The following is a 26,375-nucleotide window of genomic DNA, read 5'->3' as shown; positions in this document are numbered from 1 at the left end:
TTTACCCTATTCACACCCCCACCCTTGTACAAATATTAATTTACCCAATATTTATATGAGTGTGAGGATGGGGGGAATATTGAGTAAATTAAGATTCATGAGATTGGATAAATTGTTATTATGAGGGTTGAGGTGAGGAGAAATATTTGGTAAATTATATGGGGGTGGAGGGAGAAAATGGGTAAATTATTATAATTTACCCAATATTTATATGAACACGAGGATCAGCAAGAAATTTTGGGTAAATTAAGATTCATAAGATTGGGTAAATTGTTATTATGAGGGTTGAGGTGGGGGGAAATATTTGGTAAATTATATGGGCATGTGGGTGGAGCAAAAAAATGGGAAAAATGGGTAAATTATTATAATTTACCCAATATTTCCAACCACCCCCACCCTAATTATTTACCCAAGCTTTTCTCTCACATAATTTACCCAATATTTCCCCCTACCCCCCCCCCACCCCTCCATATGAATATTAATTATCGAATATTTCTCTCCACCCTGAGCCTCATACAAATATTAATTTACCCAATATTTCCCCCCATCCTCCCCCCAAACCAACCCTCATATAAATATTGGGTGAATTATCTTTCCCCCGCCTCCACCCTCATATGATTTCAATTAAAAATTGAACTTGTTCACATAGTTGACTTCAACTCCTTTTTCTCTTTTTTCTCTGTTTTCTTTTTTTCTTCCTATTTTTTGAAATGTTTGTTTCTCATTTTTGTTAAAGCAATATATCAAACTTCCCATGATCGCTCAACATATTCAAATGAAAAATACAACCATGCAAATAAATAATTAATCCAACAAGAAATATCAGCATAGTTATACCTCCAATGAAGCTAATCGTGAAGTTCCTTCAGTCAAAAATATGTATATAAATGCTTGATTGTCAGACAACCAAGTAAGACTATTCACAGCAACTAAGAACATGGTTGATCACCATGGAATACGAAGAAAATAGAAAAGTCAAAACTTCTATGCAGCTAAGTTGCAAGAAACGTTGCCCAAGGGTCCGTTTCCGGCCGGAAACGAAACGGAAACGAGGAAACTTGTACCGTACGATCTAGAAACTCGTTTTCGGCCATACTGGACCGTTTCACACTAGGGAAACGTGGCCAGTACGGTCAGAAACGAATTTCCAAGCCATACGGCGGAGTTTCCAGTTAACACTTACCTTTTCTCTTTCTTTTTTTAATTTTTTGCTTCTAATTATTTATTGGGCGACTAAAATATCATCTGGATGCTTCTAGATGCCTCTCTCAAGTTATAAAAAAGATGATTTTTTTGAGTGGGGCAGCCTAATGTTCAAGCCTATGGCCCTAGTGTTGATATGCAGCTCATGGTAATGTTAAATTCTTAAAGTAAAAGTGACATTCTCCTTTATCTTTCATTTTCATCCTTTTGCTTAAATTTTTAACATTACCATGAAATGACTCGGGATGTTTGAGAGTGGTTTCACCCTCATTGTATTTCATATGGAGAAAGTAGAATTCAAGATCTCACTCAAAATCTATCAGACTTATCTGTTTTTCAGGATTTCAGGATTAGGGGGCTTGCAATGTTTCCATTGGATTTTGCCATGTACTAAGGTATGGAACTTGTATTTAACCAAGAGAACCAGACCCTCTATGCAAGGGAGACTCCCAATAATCAAGAGCAACCTAGGGTACTAGGGTATGGAACTTGTATTTAATCAAGAGCACTAAGGTCGTTCGACTATGTGGGAGGAGACTCCCAATCAAGAATGAGACAAAAAATTAGAAATTTCTCATGGCTGATTTTGGATATTGCTATTTTCATTACGTGATCATTCATGAGTAAATGTGATGTAAATTTATAGACTTATAGTTTATGCATTGACAATTTAATCATAATGTAATAAATTAGAATATATCATGTATGCCTTATGATTGCACATATTTCTTAAATGTCCTAATATATATATATAGTGTTTCCCCGTTCCCAAAATTTGGGGGGGCCATGTTTCGTACCCATTCCCGTTTCGGAAACTCGTACTCATTTCCTCGTATCGTGCAACTTAGCTATGCAGTGCCTCATGAAGTACCTCCTACCTCCATCCTCAATTCAAACTAAATCCAAGCAACAAACTGAAAATCACATTGAAAAACAAATCAGAGTATTGCGTCATTACAAATTTGCAAAGGAAAATCAACTTTTCGTTCAATCTTAAGTTGTTCCTCTTGCTGCAAGAATATCTCAACAAGATGCTCATCTCAAACTAATCCACCCATAACATTGGAAATAAGTTAGCCATGGTCGGTATTTTCATCATGTGAAGTAATTGAAAATTTGAATTTGTATTTTCCCTCCTAAAATGTTCATGTCCGCCTCCAAATATTTTAAGTCGGTTGGGCCCCTTAGAGGCACCCATTCGACCCCCTTGAACGTCTATATAAAGGAGAGGTATCCTCCTCATTTGGCATATTGATCTATCTTCTTATAACATCTGTTCCAGCAAAAAAAAGGAGGAAGAAGGGGGCTGAAAATTTCAAGAAGAAGGCTTGGCATTTCATCTTGTTCTTGGGTATTGGTTTGGTTATTAGCTTGACGGTGTTCTGATGTATTGATGAACCTTGAACTCTCTCTCTCCCTAAGGAAAAATGTATGGGTTTTCCCCTTGTGGAGTTTTCCCTGGCCTCAAGCCTAATTTCTATGTCTCTTGTCTCATATTTTCATGGTTATTTTTCTACTACTCTTTCATGTTTTAATGGTTGAATTTTCTTTTGTAAAACTGCTTAATGATATTGAATTAATGATGATGTAAAATTAATGCTAACTGAATCATTGGAAGTAGTTATTTGTGGAAGAAAATACGTTTCCAGTTGATGGCCTAGAAAATTCAACACATAAGAAAGGGGAAATAAGTCCCACACTGATCTAAGTTGTTGTGATCAATCCACTACACCTATCCAAATCTATATCACTACTAAGAAGATTCAACAAATAAAGTTGGGAACTCGACTCTTCCCTCTCATCATCAATAGGTACAAAATCATTGATTTTTGGATCTTCATGGAGTTCTTCATCTAGTTCTATTTGAGTCAACAACATCATAGAAAAGAGCAATAAATCCTCTTCCTCATCTTAGCGAACTCTATCAAAGCAATCCAAAATATCAAGAGCATCTTCACTATGCCTTTAAATTACATGAAACTCTTCATATTCCAAATTAAACATATTTCTTGAAGAAACAAGCATATATTAATTGGGTTCAATATCTTCAATGGAATTTTCAGCTACATCTTTTTCTTCCTCACTATGCTCGAGGAACAAACAAACGAAAGGCATAGTAGATTCATATCACATGGCATTCCTCCTTCAAGTTAAAAAGATGGCATTACTATAAAATCACCCTATTTCTTATAAATGTCCCCCTTGTTGAAAAATGTGTAACTAGGTTCGGTCTTCATAAATATGAAATGTACTTTTAATTTGTGTATATTGTAAAATGAAAGACAAATTATTATTATTATTTTTGGGGCAAAGGTTTCATGCTCAAGCTCTTTTATTTTGGAGTTCAAGCACCCATTGAGTGCTTCTAGGATTTGTCCTAGGTCAAGAAGTCAAAAGAGTCATTGTCATAAGTTGAAGACCCCATCGAGCACATTGTAACTTGTAAAGAAATTTATTTTTGTCTTTAAAAGTGTCAAAATACCCTTCATGACCAAGTCGGCCTAGCAGCTAGGAAGTCGGTCTATTTTGAGGAGCCACGTCCACCTTTGGAAGCCTATATAAAGGAGGAAACTCAACTTCCTTGCAACACATTCATCACGCAATCATTCAAGTGAAGAAGGAAGACAAAGAATGCAGCGAAGAAGGAGAAGGACGAAGAAAAAGTGTTTCTGGGCTATTTCTCTCTCACACGTGCGAAGGAAGGCTAGGGTTTCTGTTGCTGGACTAGGATTTTTTCTTTTGTAGGTTTGATCTTGAAGGAAGAAGAGAAAGGAGGTCAACAAAGGCCACATTAGAAGCCTTGGGAGGCCTGAATAAGCTCACACATGTCGCAGCAGCTGCTGCTAGGAAGGCCGGAAATTTCAAACCTGCAGTAGAGGCCAAAATTTTGAAGTTGGAGGTCGAAGTTGTGTTGTTGGAAGAGATTTGACTTGGTTTGACTTGGACAAAGGAAGCACATCATCCGGAAGGGTTGGACTTGGTCTTGGAGGGAATTGGTCTTGGCCTAAAGGTCTTGGAATTCGTCAATTGAAGAATCTATAAGAAGAGAAGAGATTTGCTATCTCTCAAGTGGAGAGGTTTTGGCCTTGGCTTGCGACCTACATTCTATGTTCTTGTGTACTATTGTTCCTTTTGTTTTGGTAGTTGTTTGATGATATACAAACATAAGAATAAGTGAAGAAGCTAACAAGTACAAAAAAAGTAAAAAGACATCACAAGCAATGATCAAGAAAAGAGAAATCATCCTAACTATTGCCCTATAGATTTCTCAACATGGTATTAGAGCTAACGTTGGCTAAGGCCATAATGAAGATCTCTACTACACTAAAGAAGTTCCTAAAGAAGTGTATGAAGGTGGCAAGTCCTCTGAAGAAGGGCATCAAAGAAGTATGGAATATCCTATTTTCTCCTAAGAAGGAAGTGACCAAGATCTCACTGGCACATTTCAAGATGAGAATATTTGGGTGATCGAGAGTGGAGCATCAAGGTATATGACTGGTCAACATCAGCAATTGAAGACATTATCAAAAGGGAAGTCCTCTTACTCCATAGAACTTGGTGATAATAAAAGCTACCCTGTGAGAGGAATTGGATCAACTTCGATTGAACTAGAAAATGGAGGAAACGTTCATTTCTACAATATCTTATTTGTTTCAGGTTTGCAAAAGAATTTACTTTCCATTTCATGCTTAGAAGACAAGGTTGATCGAGTTGCATCCATTGATGGAAAGGTTGTAGTATGGGGTTAAAACTCAGGCATAGAAGATGTTAGAACAAGATTACTTGGGAGCAGGACCAGAAGCAGGAGCGGGAGTGACATTTTCAAAAGCTCTTGATTCGAGAGCGAATCGGGACCGAATTTTTATATAATATATATTTTTATATATTTTAATGCATATATGTCAACAAAAGCATGTAGAATGATGAATTAGATATAAAAAGCATAAAAACATGGATTGAACCATATAACATGAATCATCTAGAAGTTGTTATCTTCCTCAACCAGGTCCACAAGTTAGTAACATATGACATATCGAGTCTCATGATTCATCAATCTTAAAGTTTCAAGCTTTCAAAAATCGATATATAACATTTATCATCATTGATCACTAAAGTTGTAACTTGTACTTGTAACAATTACCATTACCATTACCAAGTAACCAAACGATAACAAAGAATATCTAACATGAAATGAAATGTTTCAACTTTCAACTTTCACGAAGCATCATATTCGTAATTCATTACCAATGAGTTATAAATGCCAACTTCAAACTTCAAACTTAAATTGTCATATATTGTTTACAAAAGATACCATAATAAATATGAAATAGTCAATAGTTATGAAAAGTACTAGAAACTAGAAAAGACAGGTAAATCTATTATCCACTGCTTGACCCTCTTGCCACAAGAAATTTCTAATTTCTTGTCTCGTGCTTTATTGAGAGTTTCCTCTTGCATAGTCGAAAGACCTTGGTGCTCTTGATTAAATACAAGTTCCATACCCTAGTGCATGACAAAATCCAATGGAAACATTACAATACCCCCAATCTTGAAATCCTAAAAAAATGGTACGTCTACTGGAATTTGAGTGAGATCTAAAATTTTACTTTCTCCATATGAAATCCAATGAGGTCGGAACCACTCTCAAACACCCTTAGTCATTTCATGGTAATGTTAAAAAATTATGTTAAAGGATGAAAGTGAAAGATAAAGGAGAATGTCACTTTTACTTTAAGAATTTAACATTACCATGAACTACATATCAACACTAGGGCCATAGGTTTGAATATTAGGTTGGCCCACTCAAAAATCTTCAATAGATCCCTCTATCACTCCTGAATTGGCAGGGAGCGAAAAAAAATTAAGGAGCACAAGGAGCGAATTTCGGGAGCGCGCTCCCGATTCGCTCCTGCCTGGAGCGCGCTTCGGGAGCGGGTTCGAGAGAAGGGGGTCTCTGCCCCACAACCCTATGCTAGAATGACTGGGATTCATGAAGGAAGACTCTCTAGATTAATAACTACCCTTGCTCAAGCTTTGGTTCACATTGAACTTAGCCCATGTGAACTTTGGCATAGAAGATTTGGTCATCTCCACTACAAAATCTTACAAACCCTAAATACCATAGTGAATAACATCCCCGAACTAAAAGAAGATCATGAAGGAGTTTGCAAGGGATGTGCATTGGGTAAGAACACCAAGAGACCATTTGGAAGTAGTGCTTCAAGGTCAAAAGAAATCTCAGATCTTATTCATTCCGATGTTTGTGGTCCTAGGACTCCAAAGTCACTTGGAGGTCATCTATATTATGTCACATTTATAGATGACCACTCCAAGAAAACGTGGGTTTACTTTATGAAATCCAAGGACGAAGTATTTATCAAATTTCAAGAATTCAAAGTTGAAGTAGAGAACCTTATAGAAAGGAGAATCAAGATATTGAGATCTGATAATGGAAGAGAATATACTTCCAAAGAACTTATAGCCTTCTGTAAGAATTCTAGGATTAAGAGGGAGTTGATAGTCCAATATAATCCGGAGCAAAATAGAGTTGCAAAATGAAAGAATCGGTCCATTGAAGAAAGTGTGAAAGCAATGCTACATGATCAAGATTTGTCGAAATTCGTGTGGGGTGAGGGAACAAAGATAGTTGTATATGTTGGAAAATCAGAAAGGCAAAAAGATTTTCTTCATGTTGATAATTACTTGTGATATTCTTATGTCCTTATTAACTTTCTTGTGTTCATATTTTATCTTAGTTCATCAAACAATTACCACTAACCATAACACGAAGATCAAAGACACTAGATGTAGGCGGACATCCAGGGCAAAACCCCTATCTAGGGGAAAACCCAGTCAACAACTATTGCTTTAATAGTTTCATGAGATGATCCAAGACTCCTGACCTAGACACAGACTTCCCCCAACCACCAAGTCAGCGCTTCCCTCCTTCTGCAAATAATAACCTTCCAATAAAAACTTCAACCTTGCAGCAACAACTGAAGCAGATGCAATACTTCGATCCTGAAGCAGCACTTCGACCTAGAGGCAGTAACAAAATTTCGACCTCCCTAGTAATAGAACTTCGACCCAGCAGCAGAATCCAAAATTTCAACCCCAGTAGTATCCCAATAAGTTCACACGTGTGAGAGAGAGAGATAGCCCAAAAACTCGATTTGTCTTTCCCAGCAATTCTCCTTCTTCTTCTGCAATTTCGCACTTTTCCTGCTCCTCCTCCTTGTACATCAAACTTGTGTGATGGATGCTCCAAATGAATCGAACTGCATTGTATATATAGCCTCTTATGGAGTTTGAATTACCCTCATGTAGGTCAACTTGATCAAGTAAAGGCCAACTTGGTGTGGAGGTGACAAATGACTTATTTTACTCAATAATAATTATTTTTACATTATTCAAAGGCACCTGATGATTATATGAAGACTCCATGCCCAAGGATGCTCCAGAGGACACTTGTACCATTAGATATCATCAGTCAACAGAGTTTTTTAACACTCTGCGGGGAATTGTAATAAGTGATACTAGTAATGATGAGTTTTGAGTTTGTAACAGGCCTAAGATGTTGGGACTCGATCAGCAAACGAGTACACCTTGGAGTGTTTTTTTTAACTAGTTAATTATCCCTTTTTTTTCAGAGCCGGATAATTTTCTAGGTTTTTTCACTCATTCTTTTACCCCAAAACCAGGGTGACGGTTGGAAAGTTGAGATCCTAACACATCTTAGTGTCTAGAGTCAATGTATATTACCATACTAGATCACACAAAAAATTTCGTGGAATTTGGTTATGTCTAGGTAATCATTTTTTTTATTTTTTAGATTTTCCACACTGCAGAAATTGCAACAAAAATTGTATTTGTAATGTAATAAGTGATGTCTAAAGAAATTGTATGGGGTATGAATAATGAAATTTTCACCTCTCACCCTGATGACACACTTTGAGGGGTTAAAAATGTGTTTTGAACCCTCAAAACCCATTTTTCCTAAGTTTAGTGGGAAATCTGGCAATTAATTAAGCCAAAAATTAAATAAATGGAGAAAAATAAAAATCCACACATGCTAAATGTTGTGGAAATGAGATGGAAAATTATGGGGGATTTAAAGTGAAGTCCCAAGGTGATGTGGACTCCTAAAATCAAGGAAAGGACATGTGCTCAAATAAAATTGAATTTCTTGCATTAAATGAGAAAGCAACTCACTGTTGAAATTTCTAAGTCTGACACGTCAGAAATCCCTATTGCATAACACAAATGTAGCCTTAACACATATACAGATCAGCGACTGAAATTCTGAGACAATCACACAAGGGACACGATTATTTTTGGACAATCGTCCCCGGAAAAACCCAATGCAGGAAAACCTGTGCAATAGATATGAGGCTTTTATTATTATGCAGTTTTTGAATACAACTAGGGTGCCAGAAATGGCTCACCCAACAAAGAATGCCCACGGCAGTAGTACCTCTCTTCAGAGACAGATATTATGGCCAACCAACAACCGAATGATGAGCCCCATAGTGACTGTTCCTTAGTTGGTCAGCGAAAGTTGCTCCAAGCTTCCCTCTGGAACTGTGTCACCCTCCTTCGGCTTTGCGTCAGCTCACCAGCACTCTATCTGCCCCACAAAAATCACCCAACGCAGCTCCTCAACCCTTTGCGTCAGCTATTGTAGCCTCTGAGTCAACTCTGCTAGCTTCTGCATCAGCTCTGCTAGCCTCTGCGTCAGCTTGCGTTAGCTCTGCGTCCTCAGCGCTGGCCCTCAAGCTCCTGTGTCACCTCTAGCTACCTCTGCGCTCTCTCTGACACTATCTCTACCTCTCTACCATGTATTCTCGGCCTTGTGCCAAACTACCCCTTGCTTCAACAGATCACTAGTTCAATTCTCTCAACAAACCTTGCTCCAGAAAATCGCACTGACTGATCAATCTGGCGTATCTCCAATTGACCCTCAAGCCTCCTCTTATACTTTTCTTGTTGACGATTCAATCATCGCGATTAAGTCCTAAATCAACGGCTAAGATTAGATTTGGATTGATCCTCGTCATTTAGAACTTTCTCACCAATTTTATATTAATACACATTAATATTTTAATTTTCCTAAGTTTAGACTTAGGAACCCCATTAAAAATATTAATTATTTTAATGTCTCTCCATGCGGGTGGAATTTTCCCAAACGATTTCTGGGTCTTGGAGATCTTATGTGCCTTAGCCTCTCCAATTTTCATGGCTAGAGCACATCTGATGCTACCACAAATGCTTGGAAATTCGAATTTGTGAAGTTAATGCACATTTGGGAGGATTTGGGAGAATATTTGGTTGAGATTTTTGTGGGAAATTGTCTTCACATGGTTTACCACCCATATACACTTGTCATTCCATCATAAAATTCGAATTTGGCACATAAGGAAAGAAGAAAATGATGTCCACTTGCAAGAATTCGATTTTTACACTTGGCATTGGAGCTTCATTCAACAAATTTGAATTTCTCTTTGGGATTGTCACCTCATGCCACTTGTTTAATCACTCTACATTGGGATTTGCTCCCAACTCTCTGTATAATAGAGCCATGGGCTCTGATATTGTATCTTTAGAATGAGCTATTGGGCTTACAGAGAGTACTGGATTTTGTATTCATTTTCATATAATAAAAAGACTTTGGAGTACTAATGTGTTGGTGTTCTCCTTCCATTGCTTGAGGTGATGTTATTTCAATTGTTGTGATTTACATTCTACATGTATGTTGGATTATGCTAGTTATCATTTTACCACTTGTTTGGATTAACATATGCAACCTATCTTGTATGGTTTTTGGGTTGGAGAAATACTCTAGGAAGAGAAGCACTAAAAGATTTTTGGTGAATCTCTAGTCTTCACATCCATTGAATAATCTAATCTCTTTATGATTGCTGACATCTTTTCCAAGTGTGTAGAGATCTTTAGATTTGGTTGAAGGATTTACTTTGTGGGGTAACTCTCCAATAGACGAACTAACTCCCAAGATCAAAAATAGAAGGACCCAATCGTTTTGCCTCAAGGATCTCATCAAACGATTTTGAAAGAGGGAGTTTCCTTTCCTCTAGCCTACTAAGATCACTTAAATTTAAATTCAATATTTTTCTTGATCAATATCTTGTGCTTTCAAGGATTTTATTTGCTACATAGAGCATGGTTTTAACTAGATAAGTATGGAGTTCTACTTTCATGTCTTGATCTAGTTCTTGTGCACTAATTGTAGATTATCATTTTGTCTCTTTCATGTCATCTTTCCACTCATTTTGGATCTGTTTTGCAGCCCCTTTTGAGCAGATTTAATAATTCAATCCTTGTGGCAGCTTGAGGGAGTTTTCATTTGAGACATTTAACAAGTTATTTGTAGGACCTTTGGAGCATTTTGAGACGAAAATTCAAGGAGGTTGTGAGTATTTGAGGCATCATTTCTTGAAAGGTTGAGTTCTACTTTGAGGGCAGCATCCTTCTCTCACTAGGTTGTGGGTTAGAGGAGGCTTAGCCTCTCTCCTTAGCACTGAATACAACTCTCTTTGTGGTTTATTTGATTGTTGCAAATTTGTTTCTTGTATTTTCAGATTTTGTCAAAAACTCTCCTGTAGTTGTTACTTGAAGAGATCTAGCCCTTGGAAGTGGCATGTTGTAAAAGACTCATTTGGTTTCCTTGGGAAGTCTTCTCAAAAGACTTTTATTTTCTCTCTTTGTAACCAATCTCTAATAAAAAAGATTATTTTTTCTTGTGAGGGAGCTTGGGATTTTTCCCATGGTATCCTTTCTCCCCATTTAGAGGGATGATCATTGCTTGTGGGTGGACTAATCTCTTAGTTTAGTTACTCCAATTTTCTTTGTTAATCTCATTGCTAAGCTCATTCGTGCATGATTAGTTTTTTAACATAACACTCACATCCATTCTCATTTTAGCATACATTTGAGATTGGTTTATGTTTGCCATTTCCATTTCTTGAATACTTGTATTGGGCAATCTACTACAACACATGCAATTTTTCTTTTGATGCAAGAAAGTATTTTATATTTACTAGGCAAGCTTAAACTAGTTTAATTTATCCATCTACTTTGGTTTCACAAGTCTCTTGAGCACATTGCTTTATCATTGTCAATTTATATTAATGGGCATTATCATTATTGTTGGGTCTTTCTTGTGTCACTCCATTGAAGCAATTTGGCATTGATTTCATTTATTTGCAAAGCAACGTATTTGGAACTTGTGGAGCTAGATTAAGCTAATTGTTTCACCTTCCCTTTCCATTGAAAGATATTGGTATTGTTTATTTGAGCATTGTCTTTTATTTTGAGCACTAATATCAATACTTTCTTGGAAGCAATAGCACTCACGCATGCATTTCATCTAGGCATTTTAGTATAAGGCTTCCAAGCCAGGCCCCAAGCCTCACTAAAATTAACCTCCAAGCATAAGCTTGGTTGATAGAAAGTATAGGGAAAAAAACTTTATTGCAAAGTTCTTCCATCTGGTACCAAGTAAGGTAAAAGCGTTGTGATCCTGCAATTATGAAGGTGGCTTGTCCCCTTGTAGGAACGAAGGCACACCCTAGCTCGTAAGACTTGAGGGACAGGTATCGTTAATGACACCTTTGTGCCTTCGCCCCCTCTTTCTTATAGTCACCCCAATTTTTACCCTTTGGTAAGAGCTCAAGAGGAGGACTTCTTATTTAGAATAGACATTTTAGATTAAAAATAACCAAGACTAATTGCATTCAAGTCTAGTATAGGTGCATCTCATGGTAATACGTCTTATAATTTCACTTGCAATTGTCCAATTTACTTGTCATTATTGAATATTTTATGTTGGCAAGCATTTTTCATTTTCCTTTTGCAAGTAGAACCATAATGATTTTCCTTTTGCAAGATATCTCTATATTCTTTGATTTAGGCATTGATTATATTTTAAAATCATTTTATATCTTGTATCAATTATCGTGCTAACATCCTTGTCTCCATTGCAGGATTGCTTTGCTTTCATTTTTTGAAGCATTCTACTTTTGTTTTGAGCAATTTATCTTAAGGAATTCGTTTTATGGTTTTAATATGTTAATGATTTTTATTGCTCATAATTCTAAAAATTAATCCACTTTCACTTTAACATCTCTCCTAGAACCTCACATTTCTTTTATCTTAGTTTTCCATATTAGGGACCACCCCCCATAGTTAACCTAGGAGATAGCTTAAACAAAGAAAGGGGATTTAGTGTGACAGCCCCTTCTCTTAGTTCCCTGCCACCAACCACACCTTGTGGGGTTGAAGGCTTACTGACTTGTAGGTAGGTGTAGGCGGCAAGGTCAGTAGGGTCTAATGGATCTATCAAAGGAAATTCTTCCTAACGTTGCCCCATATTTTCAATATGTGAGTGGAGACCTTACATCTGAGACTTTCTAAGAATTTTGACTTAGACACTGAGGATTTGAGTTTCAGCCTTATACAATATGCTTTGAGCCCTACTTAGCGCACTGACTCTACTCAAGACTTTGTTCTTCTCCCAAGAATGTTACTACTTTCTCTCTAAGGCTTACAAATGGGTCATGATTCCTAGTACAAGGTGAAACTTCGGTCTTCTACCTGAGTCAAATTCTGAGACCTTTGCATTTTTCAACAGAAATTATTTGGATTACTTCAAAGGGTTCTAAGGCATTCGACCTGTCACGCTGACTGAGGATTATCTCAGTTTCTTACAAGACCTGAAGCCTTCGACCCATTAACACTTGACCACAAACACGAATAGATGTATATTGTTCTCCTTGCAAACAGTGACTGGGGCTTCTCGATCCTTACTAACAGACTTTGAGGCTCGTATTCAGTTTCTTCAAGACCTGTGATTTTCAGAACTTTCGCCTTTTAGAATCAGGCTTTGAAGCCTTCTCCGCTTAGTAAGACATACCTTGTGACCTCCTCGCCTCACTAAAAAAGGTTGAGGCCTTTCAAACCTCGACCTTCTTCAAGGATGCTTCATCTTTTGGAATATTATCATATCAGGCATATCTTTGGTAAATATTTTTTCCTTGCAAAATGAGAAGGAATTAAGATTCCTTTTCTCCACAATAGACCCTTAGTTAGGAGATGAATTAAACAATGCCTTGGTTGCAAAAACTCGGTCTAAACAATAGAGACCTGGATCATATCTAGACCTTTCATTCTTGAGATCAAATCTTGACCTTAGATTCTTAAGCTACGGCATCTAGCACTGATAAATAAATACCTAGAGGATGACTAGATGACTTATTTTCAGGGTTTCTCTTTCACCATATTTATGATCCCATGTTGAAATTTCATTAGTCCTCTAAACTGATAATTGTTTCTTATGATTTTTCTTAGATTAATCTTTTCATACATTTGTTATCCATCATAAAATAATTACATAGAGAACTTCAACAATATAAGAAAATTCTAGAGGATCATAAAGAGAGAGCCACACAAGAACACAAGAGTTTACCCTAGGAAAACCCACATGAGGGGAAATCCCAGCTGGCAGCAACCTTTCCTTATAGAATCAAGTCAACAAAAGAGACATCCAAGTCAAGATAATAGACAAACTAACCAGCAAGAAGGCAACCTCGGCAATCCACCAAGAAGCCAAGTCAACCCTCCAAAATAGTTAGTTGAAAGCTTGCTCAAAGGTTAAGTCAAAAGTCTCTCTCTTCCACAGAAAATTTCAACTTCTCCACAGAATCTATGCACAGAAAATCCGGCCCTATCTGGACACACGTGCTAGTAGTAGAGATATCATCTTCCACACATGCAAGATCTTCTTCTTCTTCTTCCTCTTCTTCTTCTTCTAGCTTCAATCTTCTTTTCTTTTTCCTTCTTCGCATAAGGGAGTTGATATATACCTTATTATGATGAAATACGAATTGCTCCATGAGGATGATCAAGTGTCCTTATACATAGTCTTTTTGGGGGCCAAATAGGTGCCTCTTTAGGGTTGGACTAACTTGATAAGGAGGAGGACCAACTTGGTCTTCTTGTGGAGCCATAAACCGAAATTTAAAATTCATATTTTCTTTTTTAGAAGGCCATGAAGAACAAGCCTTCTAATTTTTCTTTTGACAATTACATAGAGAATATAAATTTTCTTTTGTGCATCAAGAACATGCTTTAAAAGTACATCAATGATAAAATATTAATTATGAAGACCGACCATAGCTACAAAATTCAACAAAATGAACCCCAAGCAGATGATTGATTTAATGAAGAACCTGAACTTAGGGATGTTATGGGTTGCAGGAATTTCTTGCAATCCAAGACCCCCTCGGCTAATTTGACTTGTTACCTACAAGTCTTACCCACAATAATGAGATCCCTATGGCTAATACAGAGTGGCTAAGTTTGTGGAAGATTTGGATAGTGGTCAAACAGTTTAAAATTCTTCTCAAATTCCACAACAAGGTGAAATTCAAGCCAACATCAGCCGGTGAGACTGATTTGATTGGACAAAGGATGCTAGCGGGATGCTCCTCGAAAAATTAAAAGAACAAATTCCAAGTGCCAGTGATAATTGATGTTTGTTAGCGTAATTGTTCATTTCCTTATTGATGTAAAAATATAAGGAATACTTGTCATGATTTTTTCCAGACAAATTGTATGGCCCAACTAGTATGGGAGTACTCTGATTTAGAAAGAATTGGGTGAGAAATTACCAAATTTATTGATGATGATGATGATCATTAACATCCACTAAGATCAATATGGCCTATCATACCTTCAAAAGGTAAGAGATTACTCTAAATTCCTTAGCATTTTATTTCAATGCTTGAAAAGCATTAGGAGAAGCATTCCTAGATCACCATAGTTTTGCTAACTTAAAAAGATCAAGAAGGTTGGTAGAGTGACAAAGATTTTGAAAATTAAACCAAATGTGAGTATAAGATGGACAATCTAAGAGAAAGTGTTTTTCATCTTCAACCCTCTTGGTGTTGAAAAAGTAATAAGACTCTTTCACCCCATGGTGTTTTGGGAATTAACCAATGACTAGTAGCACTATAAAGCTCGAGAGAATTGGCTCTCATTTTAGAAATGTTTACTTTTTTCTTAACAATAGTCAAGAAAGAAATATTTTTTATTTTCAAGATTGGGGTTGATCACTTCTTTATAATATCTTAGTTTCCTTTTTCCCTCTAACTCTTTATCTTGCCATAATTCCTCTTTATTTTGTGGTAATAATATTTTTAATACTATCCTTATTCTGAAAAACAATCTCCTCCTTTATCCTGTGCCAATTTCACTACTGAAATTTTTATTGCAACAACTAGAATTAATTCTTCTAACTATAAATTAATTATGTAGTTTATGGATATGGAAACAATGAATTAATCACACTGCAACCTTCACAAATAAAATATTGCAGAAGATAAACTGGAAACTGAGAAAATACTGGCACACCCAAAAATTTAACACCGTTATTTTTGGACAAAAGTCCCTGGAAAAACCCAACTTGGGAAAATCAGTGTAGCAGCTAAGGGTTTTATTATTAAGCAACAGTGAAAAATTTTGAGTACAATAAATATCGCCAAACTGGCGAATCTATCCAAGAGAAGTACTGGCAAAAAAATTCTGAGGGATTTTACCCTCTCTCCGATCAATCCCGACACTCTCTGACCTCTGAAAAGCTAGTCGTCCAAGTGGTCTATGCAGGCTCTACGTCACCCTAGCGCTGTCTACCACACGCACTGCCTGAAACAGCTGCCAATCTAAACATTCTGCCTACTACTGACTGTGAAAATGCTTCTCCAACCCTCTGGCAAATCTTTCTGGCCTTGAGAACTGAAAACGCCGTCCCCTCCAGCCAAATCGAACTGCTCACCTGAGGCTATGCGCAGCTTCCTGGAGAAAATTTTCAGCCTCCTCTTTCTAACTCTCTGGAACTGGAAAACTTCCTCCAAGCCCATTATTTCTACCCCTCTCTGTCTTTGTGTCCCCTCTCTGGCTCGAGTTCTTCCAACAAAATCTTGCTACGCTCTTCTTATTAGTGCATGTGTGTTTACTTCATCGAACTGCTACCAAAAACATAAGAACAAGAACCCAAGATGTTGGCTCTATGCCAGGGCCAAAACATCTCTCTCTTGGAAAGGAAAACCCTTTGGTAAGTTTCTCTTATTGAAGCTTCTTATTGATCAATGTCAAACCCTAGAACCTTGACTAGAATGTCCTCCAAGCACAAGTCAAGTCTTTCCTCCTTTATGCACTTTGTTCCCCAGCACTTAGTCTTCCTTCTTCCGGCACTTTGCTCCCTGGCACTTCGTACTCCTTCATTCTTTGATTGGAGATAGACCTTGTTTATGTGAGCTCTAGATGAGATGCTTCTCTTCTATACTTAGTGATATCCTTCACTTATGTAGACACCTTCCTTCTTTCGACCAAACAAGATCCTTCTTGAGATGTAGATGTAGACTTGGTGTGACTGTACAGCAACCCTAGTTCTTCGCACGTGTGGAAGGTATCCTTGTGAATTAGGGTCCTTTCACCTTCGCTTGAGAGAGAGTTTTCTTCGCTTCAGTAGGAGGCCTTGTAGGCCTAACTTTCTAGCCCAAACAAAGATAAATATAGGATTGTTATGTTGTTGTTGTTATGACTATAGAGATGCCTCTGTTTCTCGCACGTGTGACTATTTTCCACCCTAGAAACAATCCTTTTGGCTTCGGTCTAGACTTCTCCTTCGCTGCACTAGAGGCTCCTTACACTTGTCTTCTCTTCACCTTTTCTCGGTTGTCCTTCTTTGCTGATTTCAGAGATGAGTACATGATGTTATGAGGGAGTGGACAGCCTCTATATATAGAGGATTGTCCCTCCTTTAGGCCAACTTGAGGTTGACTTGTAGACTGTAGGCCAACTTGAAGTTTCTTCATCATTTTTGCTCCTTGAAGGATGTCGTTGCATGGAGAGGACTTGACTTTGCTTGGAGGGATATCCTTTGACTCTTTATACAAGTATATACATGGTGTAACATGCCCTTAAATGTCTTCAACATTTTCTTTTGACTCTTTGATTCTCCTATAGCACTTTAACATGTGCTAGACCTACTTCAATGAGAAAGAAACTCATTGATAAATATAACAAAAATAATATTTCTTTTTCTTGAATAAATACAAATATCAAAAGTAAATTGATGAAGACCGAACCTAGTTACATTTTCTTCAAAACTAGTGTTTCTTAGCCTCTCTGACAACTATCGAGACTAGAACATCATCCAATGCTACAAAAACTAACACTCCCTCTTAGTGAGGAAGTTGTTCTAGTGTTGAACTGCTCCAACACCCTATCTCTGCATCATCCTCCATACGTTGTTAATGTCTGGCCACTGTGATTGCCTGCCACTACCCACCAACCACTGCACAACTCTGATATTGCATTTGTGTTGTTATTGACACTGCTATACTATTGCCAACTCTGCATTTGCACTACAAGTCCCTCTCAACTATTGTTGCTACTACTACAACTGTTGCAACTGAGAAGATTCTGAAAAATTGAATCATTTGTGTCTCTGTGTTGCCACTGTCTCCTGAGCATCTGACTACTACTACTCTCTGCACTGTCCACTAAGGAATTTGCGTTGTTGTTGACTCTGCTATTGAGCCTCTTGCTTTGATGTCAACACTGCTCTACGCTCCTCAACACCTGACTGCAACTAGTCTGCAACTGTCACTCTGGAATCTAACTACATCAACTCACATGGATCCATCATGTTATTGAACATTGTGGGCCCCTGTAGCAAGGTAATGATCCATGAGGAAGACACCTCAATGGATCCTGCCCAAATTTGTGCAACTCTGGGACTATAGCTCAATATCGCCCCACCTCACTCCTGGAGGTATAGTTGCAAACATGGCGAAGTCTTCCTACAACCTGGAGGACAATTTGTCTTTCTCTGTGGACGTTGTCTGCTGGTCTTGCTTCTCCTTCTTCCTTTGAGGACACTTAGTATAGTGGCCAAACTCGCCACACATGAAGCACTTGACCTTAGATAGGTCCTTCTTTTTCTTCTTCTCCACTCGTCCCTGAATGGGACCCTTTGATGCAAGGGCCACATTCTCCTCCTCCTCCTTCTCACCCTTTCAACCCTTATTGTTGTTTCCACTAATGGAGCTCTTTACTAGAGCTCGCCTCATCTCCTCCTGTTGTATGTCTGACCATACCCTGTCCCACCTTGGTAATGTGTCTCGTCCCAAAATGCCTTGGAAGAAGACTCCCCATTCCTCTGAGACATTGTTTAGGGCCAAACGCACAAGCTCTGACGGTTGAGGTGCTTCCCCAATGGCTGCAAGTTGATCCCGGATTTCCTGAATTTTGGTGAGGAAGAGATCTATGCCTTCACCCTTCTGCATCCTAATGTATCTCAGCTTCTCCTTCAAGGACATCTTCCATTGCTCGAAAAAATTTTGAAACAACCCCGCGAGAGCATGCCAGATCTCCTTGGCAATGTTTTTGCTAGATATATGTGAGACTATATGGTCCCGGAATCCATCTAGGATCATCCGTTTTTCCTTAACCATTTCTTTCTTTTACTCTTTTAGTTGATCTGCATTGGTCGGTATTACCACAACATTTTCTGCATAGGTCTTTAGGCAAAATTCATCCAGCGGGAAGGACATCCTGGCCTTCCAAATTACATAGTTGGAGGCCACTCCAACCTATCCTGATCTCTAAGCCCAATTGTGGCCATCTCTGAAACTGAAACGGAAATCTCCCTCTTTCACCTGCTCAGTTGTTGAATTTGTTATTCGCACTCCCTTCTGGAGTCAGAAGATCAGCTTGCAACTACTGTCGTCTGCAACTGGAAATTTGGATTTCTAGGCTACAAACCCTCCGAGAGAAATTTTCCTCTGTGTGTGCACTTTCTCTTCCACCCGACACTGATTCTGCTCTAGCAACTGCTCCAAAAACCCTTTTGTGCCCAAACAAGGAATCTGCTTAGCAAAAATATTGAACTATTGATCCCTTTGCCTGTTGGAATCACTCTTTGGTAAGCTGAATTTTTTTGCAACCCTGCACTGAAAAAATTGAACTGCCTAGCTAGGCACTACGCAACCCCTTGAAAATTTGTCTTGTTGCTCCCTCTGAACAATGAAATTTTCTTCTTCCACTTCTGAGCTTCCCCATCTGATCAAATATGTTTTGATACCATGTGAAAATTTCACTACTGAAATTCTATTGCAACAACTGGAATTAATTCTTCTAACTGCAAATTAATTTAGCAGTTTATTGCTATGGCAACAACGAATTAATCACACTGCAATCTTCACAAATAAAATATTGTAGAAGATAAACTGGAAACTGAGCAAATACCGGGACACACACACAAAAATTGAACATTGTTATTTTTGGACAAAAGTTCCCAAAAAACCCCAACTTTAGAAAACCAGTGCAGCAGTTGAGGACTTTTATTATTAAACAATAGTGAGAAATTCTTAGTACAATAAATATCATCAAGCTAGCGAATCTATCCAAGAGAAACACTGGCAAAAATTTTCTTAGGGATTTTACCCTCTCTGAGCAATCCCAATTCCCAGCACTGTTTGACCTCTGAAAAGCTAGTCGTCCAAGTGGTCTACGCAGGCTCTACGTCACCCTAGCGCTGCTTGCCAAACGCACTGCCTAAAACAACTGCCAATCTAGTCGTCTTGCATGTTGTTGACTAGGAAAATGCTCCTCCTGCCCTTTGGAAAATCTTCCCAGCCTCTGGAACTGAAAATTTCTTCACCTCCAGCCAAATCGAATTGCTCACCTGAGGCTCTACACTGCCTCTTTGCAGCCTCCAGGAGAAATTTTTCGGCCTCCTCTTTCTGACTCTCTAGAACTGGAAAACTTCCTCCAAACTCACTGTCTTTGCCCCTCTCTGTCTCTGCGTCCACAATCTATCTAGAGCTCTTTCGGCAGAATGCTCTGGAAAGTCGAACTACACAAGGAAATCGTTCTCAAGTGTGTTCCTCCATCTACCCATCGACTTCTTATAATCTCACTATGGGACTCCAACAGCCAAGATTAAAACTTAATCAATCACTGAGATTATTTCCTAGTCTATCTGTGTGAGTTTGTAGAGAAATCTCACCTTCCTCAATTAATTACTATTAATTAATCATTTTCCCTAAGTTAGACTTAAAAAAAAAAAATACTCATTAATTAACTTAATTAAGGTATTTCTAGGTGGATTTTCTTGAAACATTTTTTGGGTTATGGAGTCCTAGTGTTTCTTAGCCCCTCTAACAACTGTTAAGACTAGAACACCAACTGATGCTACAAAAACTAACATATCCCCCAATTGTCTAGCCAAAATTGGGTGTCCTTATGCCATCACTGCTTCAGCTAAAGGTGGGGTATTTGGCTTAGAGTTAAAAGAACTTTTATGAAAACTCTTGGTTGCCATGTTGTTTAGTTTCTTATTATACAGAAGATAGATAGTCATAGACATGCTTTCAGTGGGGGAAAGGTTTATTTTAGTGAAAAGGATAGAATAGGAAGTATTTTCATTAATTTTGAAATTGTAGGTTCTAAATTGTTTTTGGATCTATTCTATCTTCCTCCTCAACTCTCTAAAGATACTGCAACCCCAAAACTCACATCCATGTAAAATAAGAAGAGCGACAAGAGTCTCAATAAGTTTCTTTTTTCTACTGACTTACAATTGTTTTCAAGCCCATAGTAAGTTTTCCATCATCCATTTATCCCTTTTTCAATTGAGATTGTGATGGATATTGATTCCAAGCTATTTGTCTGAAGAAACTTCCTCCAAGTAGTTGTTGTCATATATCAAGGTATCATATGTTATCTTTTTGGATTTAAATATCATGAATTTAGCTTTTTTAGTATCAACAATCATACCCATCTTGGAGCAAAAATCTCAGAGGATTCTTAGTTGCTTCCCAAGATCATAATGGCTCCTTACCAAAAGAACAATATCATCCACATAAAGGAAAATAGTTACAACTATAGTAGTGAGCATGGGGCCAATACAACCTACATCTTCCAAACCCTCTACTAGCTTATCAATGTATATGCCAAAATGGGTAGGGGATAAGGAACACTCTTCATTGAATCCAATATTGCATTTAAATCCATCTCACCATCCTTCAATGATCCCAAACTTGGCAATAACATTCTTGTACAACCTTGTCACCACAACCCTCAACTCAAAAGGAACCATTATCTCTTCCAGCCTCTTCCACAGTTTTGTCCAAAAAACAGTGTCAAAAGCTTTTCTAAAGTAAATGAAACAATAGAAGAGATCAGTTCTATTATTGTGACATTCCTCTACAATGATCCTGAGAGTAACAAGGTGGCCCATAGTTGAATGATATCTCCTAAACCCAGCTTGGATTTTAGCTACTTTACTATGGCTATTTAGCCATAGGCTAATTTCTATTCCAAAATAATTTTGTACAAATTGATTAAAATATGGCTAATCATAATGGTCCTATAATTAGAATGAATGCTTTTATACCCACTTCTAAATATAGGCACAATGAGGCTCACATCCAAGGCTTAGAGAAGCCTTGTTTCACTACCAAATTGAAGAGCTTGTGCATGTGAGAGATGATGATAGGCCCTCCCATTTTAAAAATTTCAGCTCAGTAGCCTTCAATATCCTTAGCTTTCCCATTAGCGAGCCACTTAACTCCAAGCTCAATGTCTTCCAAAGAAAAGATATCATCTTCTATAGGGACATTCAAAATGGTGTCCATGGTGTTAGAGGATTCATAAAGGTTTTTAAAGTAAATTCCAATTCTTCAAGGAAAACAAATTATTTTCTTTAATTTTGCGAATTAGATTTTTCCTCAAAAACATTCTAGGGTCAGATTTAGATAGGTTCAGCAACTACTCTTCCTTTCTATTTAGATAATACCTTTTCTTCCTTTTAATAAGACCTTTGTACGTATTTATCTTATCAAGCTTTAAAGATTTATAAGGACCATCTCTTATCACTTTTCTAGCAATTTTACAATCATTATCATACCAATGGTTGGTAGTTCTATTATTTGTTTCATATGACACCTTGATGGAGAACTTGCTAATAGAAGCAGAGAGGGTCGTAGTAAAATTATGATAGAGTGTTACGATGTTATCCTTGTAGTTAAGAGGTGTAAATCCTTGTTTAATTCCTTTAAGTACAGAGTCATTTTACTTTTGACAAAAAGCAAGCACCTTCAATTCTCACACTTGCATTTAGATTGTGCGCATGGCAAAATTTAGAGTTATGGTCTATGTTACAGAATCCGCAGGGGGTAGGTTGCAAAAACGTGAATCTCTGGATCTGAAACGGATACAGATACGGATCCATCTGGATACATGTGAGATCCGCCAAGAAACAATTCTAAATATTATGGGAAACTAATCCTGCTTACGGGAGTCGTTTCATCCATCTCGGTCGCAGATACCGTGGTTTCGGAAGCATATTTGGCAACAACAAACTCTGTAACGTGCATCGCTAATTCACTATTCCATTCTTTGCATTTTGGCATTTGTTTTAGAAAATTTTACAGCTCCGTTTTGCCATCTTCTAAAACGAAATCCTCATTTCCTCATCGCCCATTATAGTAACACTCGCGGCATGGTGATTGTAAAATAATTATAATCCTCATCGCCTATTAAATTTAAAATAAAATAATTTAAACCATAAACTATAATATTTATTATGTTATTTAATTATAATATAAATGTAGGCAAATAATAATAATATATATTTTTACATACCACCGCCATCCTCATAGTATTATAAAAATAATATTAATTTTATAAATTTTGACATAGCAATTAAAATTTAAGAAAGGATTATAAAGTTTAATTATTTAATTATAATATAAACAAAAAAAACAATAAAAATTATAATGATTATTGGTCGGGTGTGATGCGGCTATGCCCCAACGTGTCGTCGCAACCTGCCCATGGTAATTAAAAATACTTCCCACCCTTTACATTTATTTTACGATTTACATCACCACTCAAGTGGTCGCTTTTTCACTTTGGTTAAAAATTTATTAGTAAATTTTTATTGCCATAACCCTAAAAATACATATAAAATTTCTATAATATTTAATAAGTGGCCAATCTCTATAATATTTAATATACAATTAAATATGATATAAGACATTTAAAGATGATTATATTATAAACTATTAAGTTTTAACCATAAATAATAATAATACTAAATTAAACTATAAACTAAATTATAAAATAGTTTAAATTGTGTAGTTTCAAATGTATAAATTATAAACTAATTTAAGTTATAATATAAACTATTTTTAACCATTATACCTAAATTAAATTATTTTAAGTCATTGTTTGTTTTTCTATATTATTTTTTATGTTTAGTCTTCAAGAATGTTGTTCTATATTACTTTTATCATTTTATTTTATTTTATTTTATTGGTCACAATCATGTGTTTAGATTTATAAATTATCTAATGATTTCATTTCAGTGCTAATGTTGTTATTCATGAATGGTTTTTGATTTTGAACTTCGAATATGTTTTTAACTTTTTTTAAATTTTAAAAATATTATTATATATTTTTGTACTTGATATATCTTTGCCTTATCCGGATCCTGACTTTTCAAAAATTTGGCGGATCTGTATCTGAATCCGTTTCCGTATCCTAGTAACATAGGTTATGGTTAATGGTCTATGATCAGAATCAAGCTCATGATCATTTAAAAGGTCAAAATTTACAATTTGGTTGTAAAGAGGGATCATTTGTATCTCCTGTAGCCAACCTTTCTCCACCTGAGTTGATTATATTAGAATTTTCTCAGGGAGATTGAGATTATTTGCCCCTTTAATTATGAGCTGTAATCAAGCTTAGTTTTTCTTTTCTTTTTTTTCCAACAATGGTATTACTCATTTTATCTTTCACATGGTGCACCTCGGCATATTTTGGCTGATAACATGGAGAAGCCTATGTAGTTTTCCCTCCATTTTGAGTTGCTAGGGATTTACAACATATCAAGTAGTTGTACATGTTATCAACAATACAAAATTATGCATTGCAGTTTCCAATAAACAGAATATCAAATTCTGTGCACAACATATCTTCATTTGATCTCATATACTACAGTCTACAGAACATCACCATCGCACCCAGCAAATGTTCTATATTAACTTGATTATCCTCCATCACAACAGTCGACTGTTATAATATTTTGTAAAAAGAAAAAAATTCAACATAGAAAATAAATTATTCTCTAAAGACCTTAAAAGCAACGTGAATCAAGACACTAAAATTCTGTAACCGAGCTTAAGGCAGGCACATGCAGTGTCTGCCTCTATTACCTGTTTTACACGTGTGAGAATTTCTGGACTAGAAGCAACCAGTATACAGCCCCGAGCCTGCAATGCAATTGCAATGCTGATTTCAGTATATTGACAAAACAGCAATCAACTACATGTGATGCAATATAGCATTTAGACTAAGTCATACTTTTTATTTTCAGAAAGCCAAGGAGTAATTCCTTGAAAGTGGCATATTTCAAACAAAAACCTGATAGTACTTTCACCAATTACTGCATATACAACTCTGGTGCAACATTCATAATTACTGTCAGACAAATTTCAAACATCTGGTATCAATGATCATATACATATAATATGTATATGCACAGTACATGAGTAGCTACAGTAGAAGTTTATGACTCTTCCAATACCTGCAAATATATCATATAAGGGCTTGGATTCACAACTCGTAATGCCCTGTATACTTCAAATGGATCTGCAAATGTGCGACGCTCAAAACGCTGGCTAAGAACAATTTGGAAGATGTCCCCAGCTAGAATGTGCTCCTGTGCCTTCAAAACAGCTTTCTTGTATTGCTCACTTGTCATACTAGACTCTTTCAGGGCAGCCCCAAATAGTCCAGTTTGCAGTTTAATAGAACCTGAAGAAAGTCTTGGACTGCCAAATTAAATAAAACAACAATAAGATGATATTAAAATTAACTTGGTAAAGAAAAAGGTAAATTCCATTATCTAAATGCAGAAAAAGATTATTTTGGAAATATTGCATACGGATCAATATCCTGCACTCGGGAAACTAGGATATCAAGTCGTCGTTGTCCATCTTTGAATGCCTCATCAGCAGAAGAATAATCGTCTACTCGCACCCAATGAATGACATATGCTTTCTGAAGATCATTGAGTCAAAATGAAAATAGAATATTAAGCAATTATGAAACTTGAACACATTTTCACAAGTAGCACTATACTGAAAATTGTGTAGCCACGAGCCTCAAGGCTCAAACAATAGGGTGGCTTTAAGTCCAATAATTAGTGTGCATTATGTGTTCTTATTTATAAGGACTTGCAACATCCATTCAACTCACAAGCACTTCAAAAAGATTAATCTATAAAACTTAAGCATACTATCTTTGGAAGGACTTTCTGTATTACTTTAAGTAAGAATTGAATGTGCAATTAAAAAATTAATGTGACACCTAAATACATAATAGGCAGCAATGACCACAATTTCCAGGACATATAATTAAATAATTACACTCCCAAAGTTAGATGGAAAATAACTATGCAATTGTACACCACTTAAAATGGTACAAGAGCTTGCATATGGAGTCTTCACATAGTTAGATTAAGAGGCTCATAGCCAGCCTTCCATCTCCAGGTTTTCCCAATGGCCTTGATTGTTAGGATCTCTATGGACTAGTCCCAACTTCCACCAAGGGTTACACAACAGATACTCTCAGACCTTAACTCTTCCCTGAGGACATTTCCAGTAGTGTATTGGTTCCTTCACTGTGGTTGGTGTTAAAGTAAGGAAGTCTTCATTTTCCTCCTCTATTTCCACTTTTGTTTCTGGTGTGACATCAGAAGCATCCTCTTCTGATGAAGATGAGTATCCTTTTCCCATTTTGTGTATGCTTATGCCTTTAACGATTTCTCTTATTCAGTAAGCTAAAATACAAACAAAATTAATGATTTTTCTCAGAGATCATTAAACATGTTTTGTATTTTAGCTTATAGGAGTTGATTTTGCACTGCCAGGGTGTGTCTAACGGATTGTACTTTTGAGTCCCACTAACCTATTTTTGTGGTCATGAATGGACATCATTTGTTTACGTTACCTAATAAACAATTTACAATCCTAAGATTCCCAATAAGCCCATTAGTTACAACTTTATGAAAGACCAGCAGT

The 26,375-nt window shown here is 36.8% G+C and overlaps 1 protein-coding gene across 4 annotated transcripts in view; it reads right to left on the bottom strand.

The window, feature by feature from the left end:
* Window positions 1-26,375, bottom strand: part of LOC149252460 (anthranilate synthase alpha subunit 1, chloroplastic-like) — a 504,560-nt gene that overhangs the window by 137,117 nt on the left and 341,068 nt on the right. For all 4 annotated transcript variants that reach the window (XM_089459700.1, XM_089459699.1, XM_089459701.1 and 1 more), the window contains 3 exons: window positions 25,238-25,353; window positions 24,878-25,124; window positions 24,507-24,563 (listed from right to left, as the gene is read on the bottom strand). In XM_089459700.1, coding sequence (XP_089315826.1) covers window positions 24,507-24,563; window positions 24,878-25,124; window positions 25,238-25,353 — 420 coding nt within the window. The remainder of the gene's footprint in view (window positions 1-24,506; window positions 24,564-24,877; window positions 25,125-25,237; window positions 25,354-26,375) is intronic.

The sequence above is a fragment of the Pinus tabuliformis genome, chromosome 7, assembly GCF_031772625.1.
Source record: "Pinus tabuliformis cultivar Carrire ecotype Pingquan chromosome 7, CPIR1, whole genome shotgun sequence".
Classification (NCBI taxonomy): domain Eukaryota; kingdom Viridiplantae; phylum Streptophyta; class Pinopsida; order Pinales; family Pinaceae; genus Pinus; species Pinus tabuliformis.
This window is presented reverse-complemented; position numbering and strand designations above follow the sequence as displayed.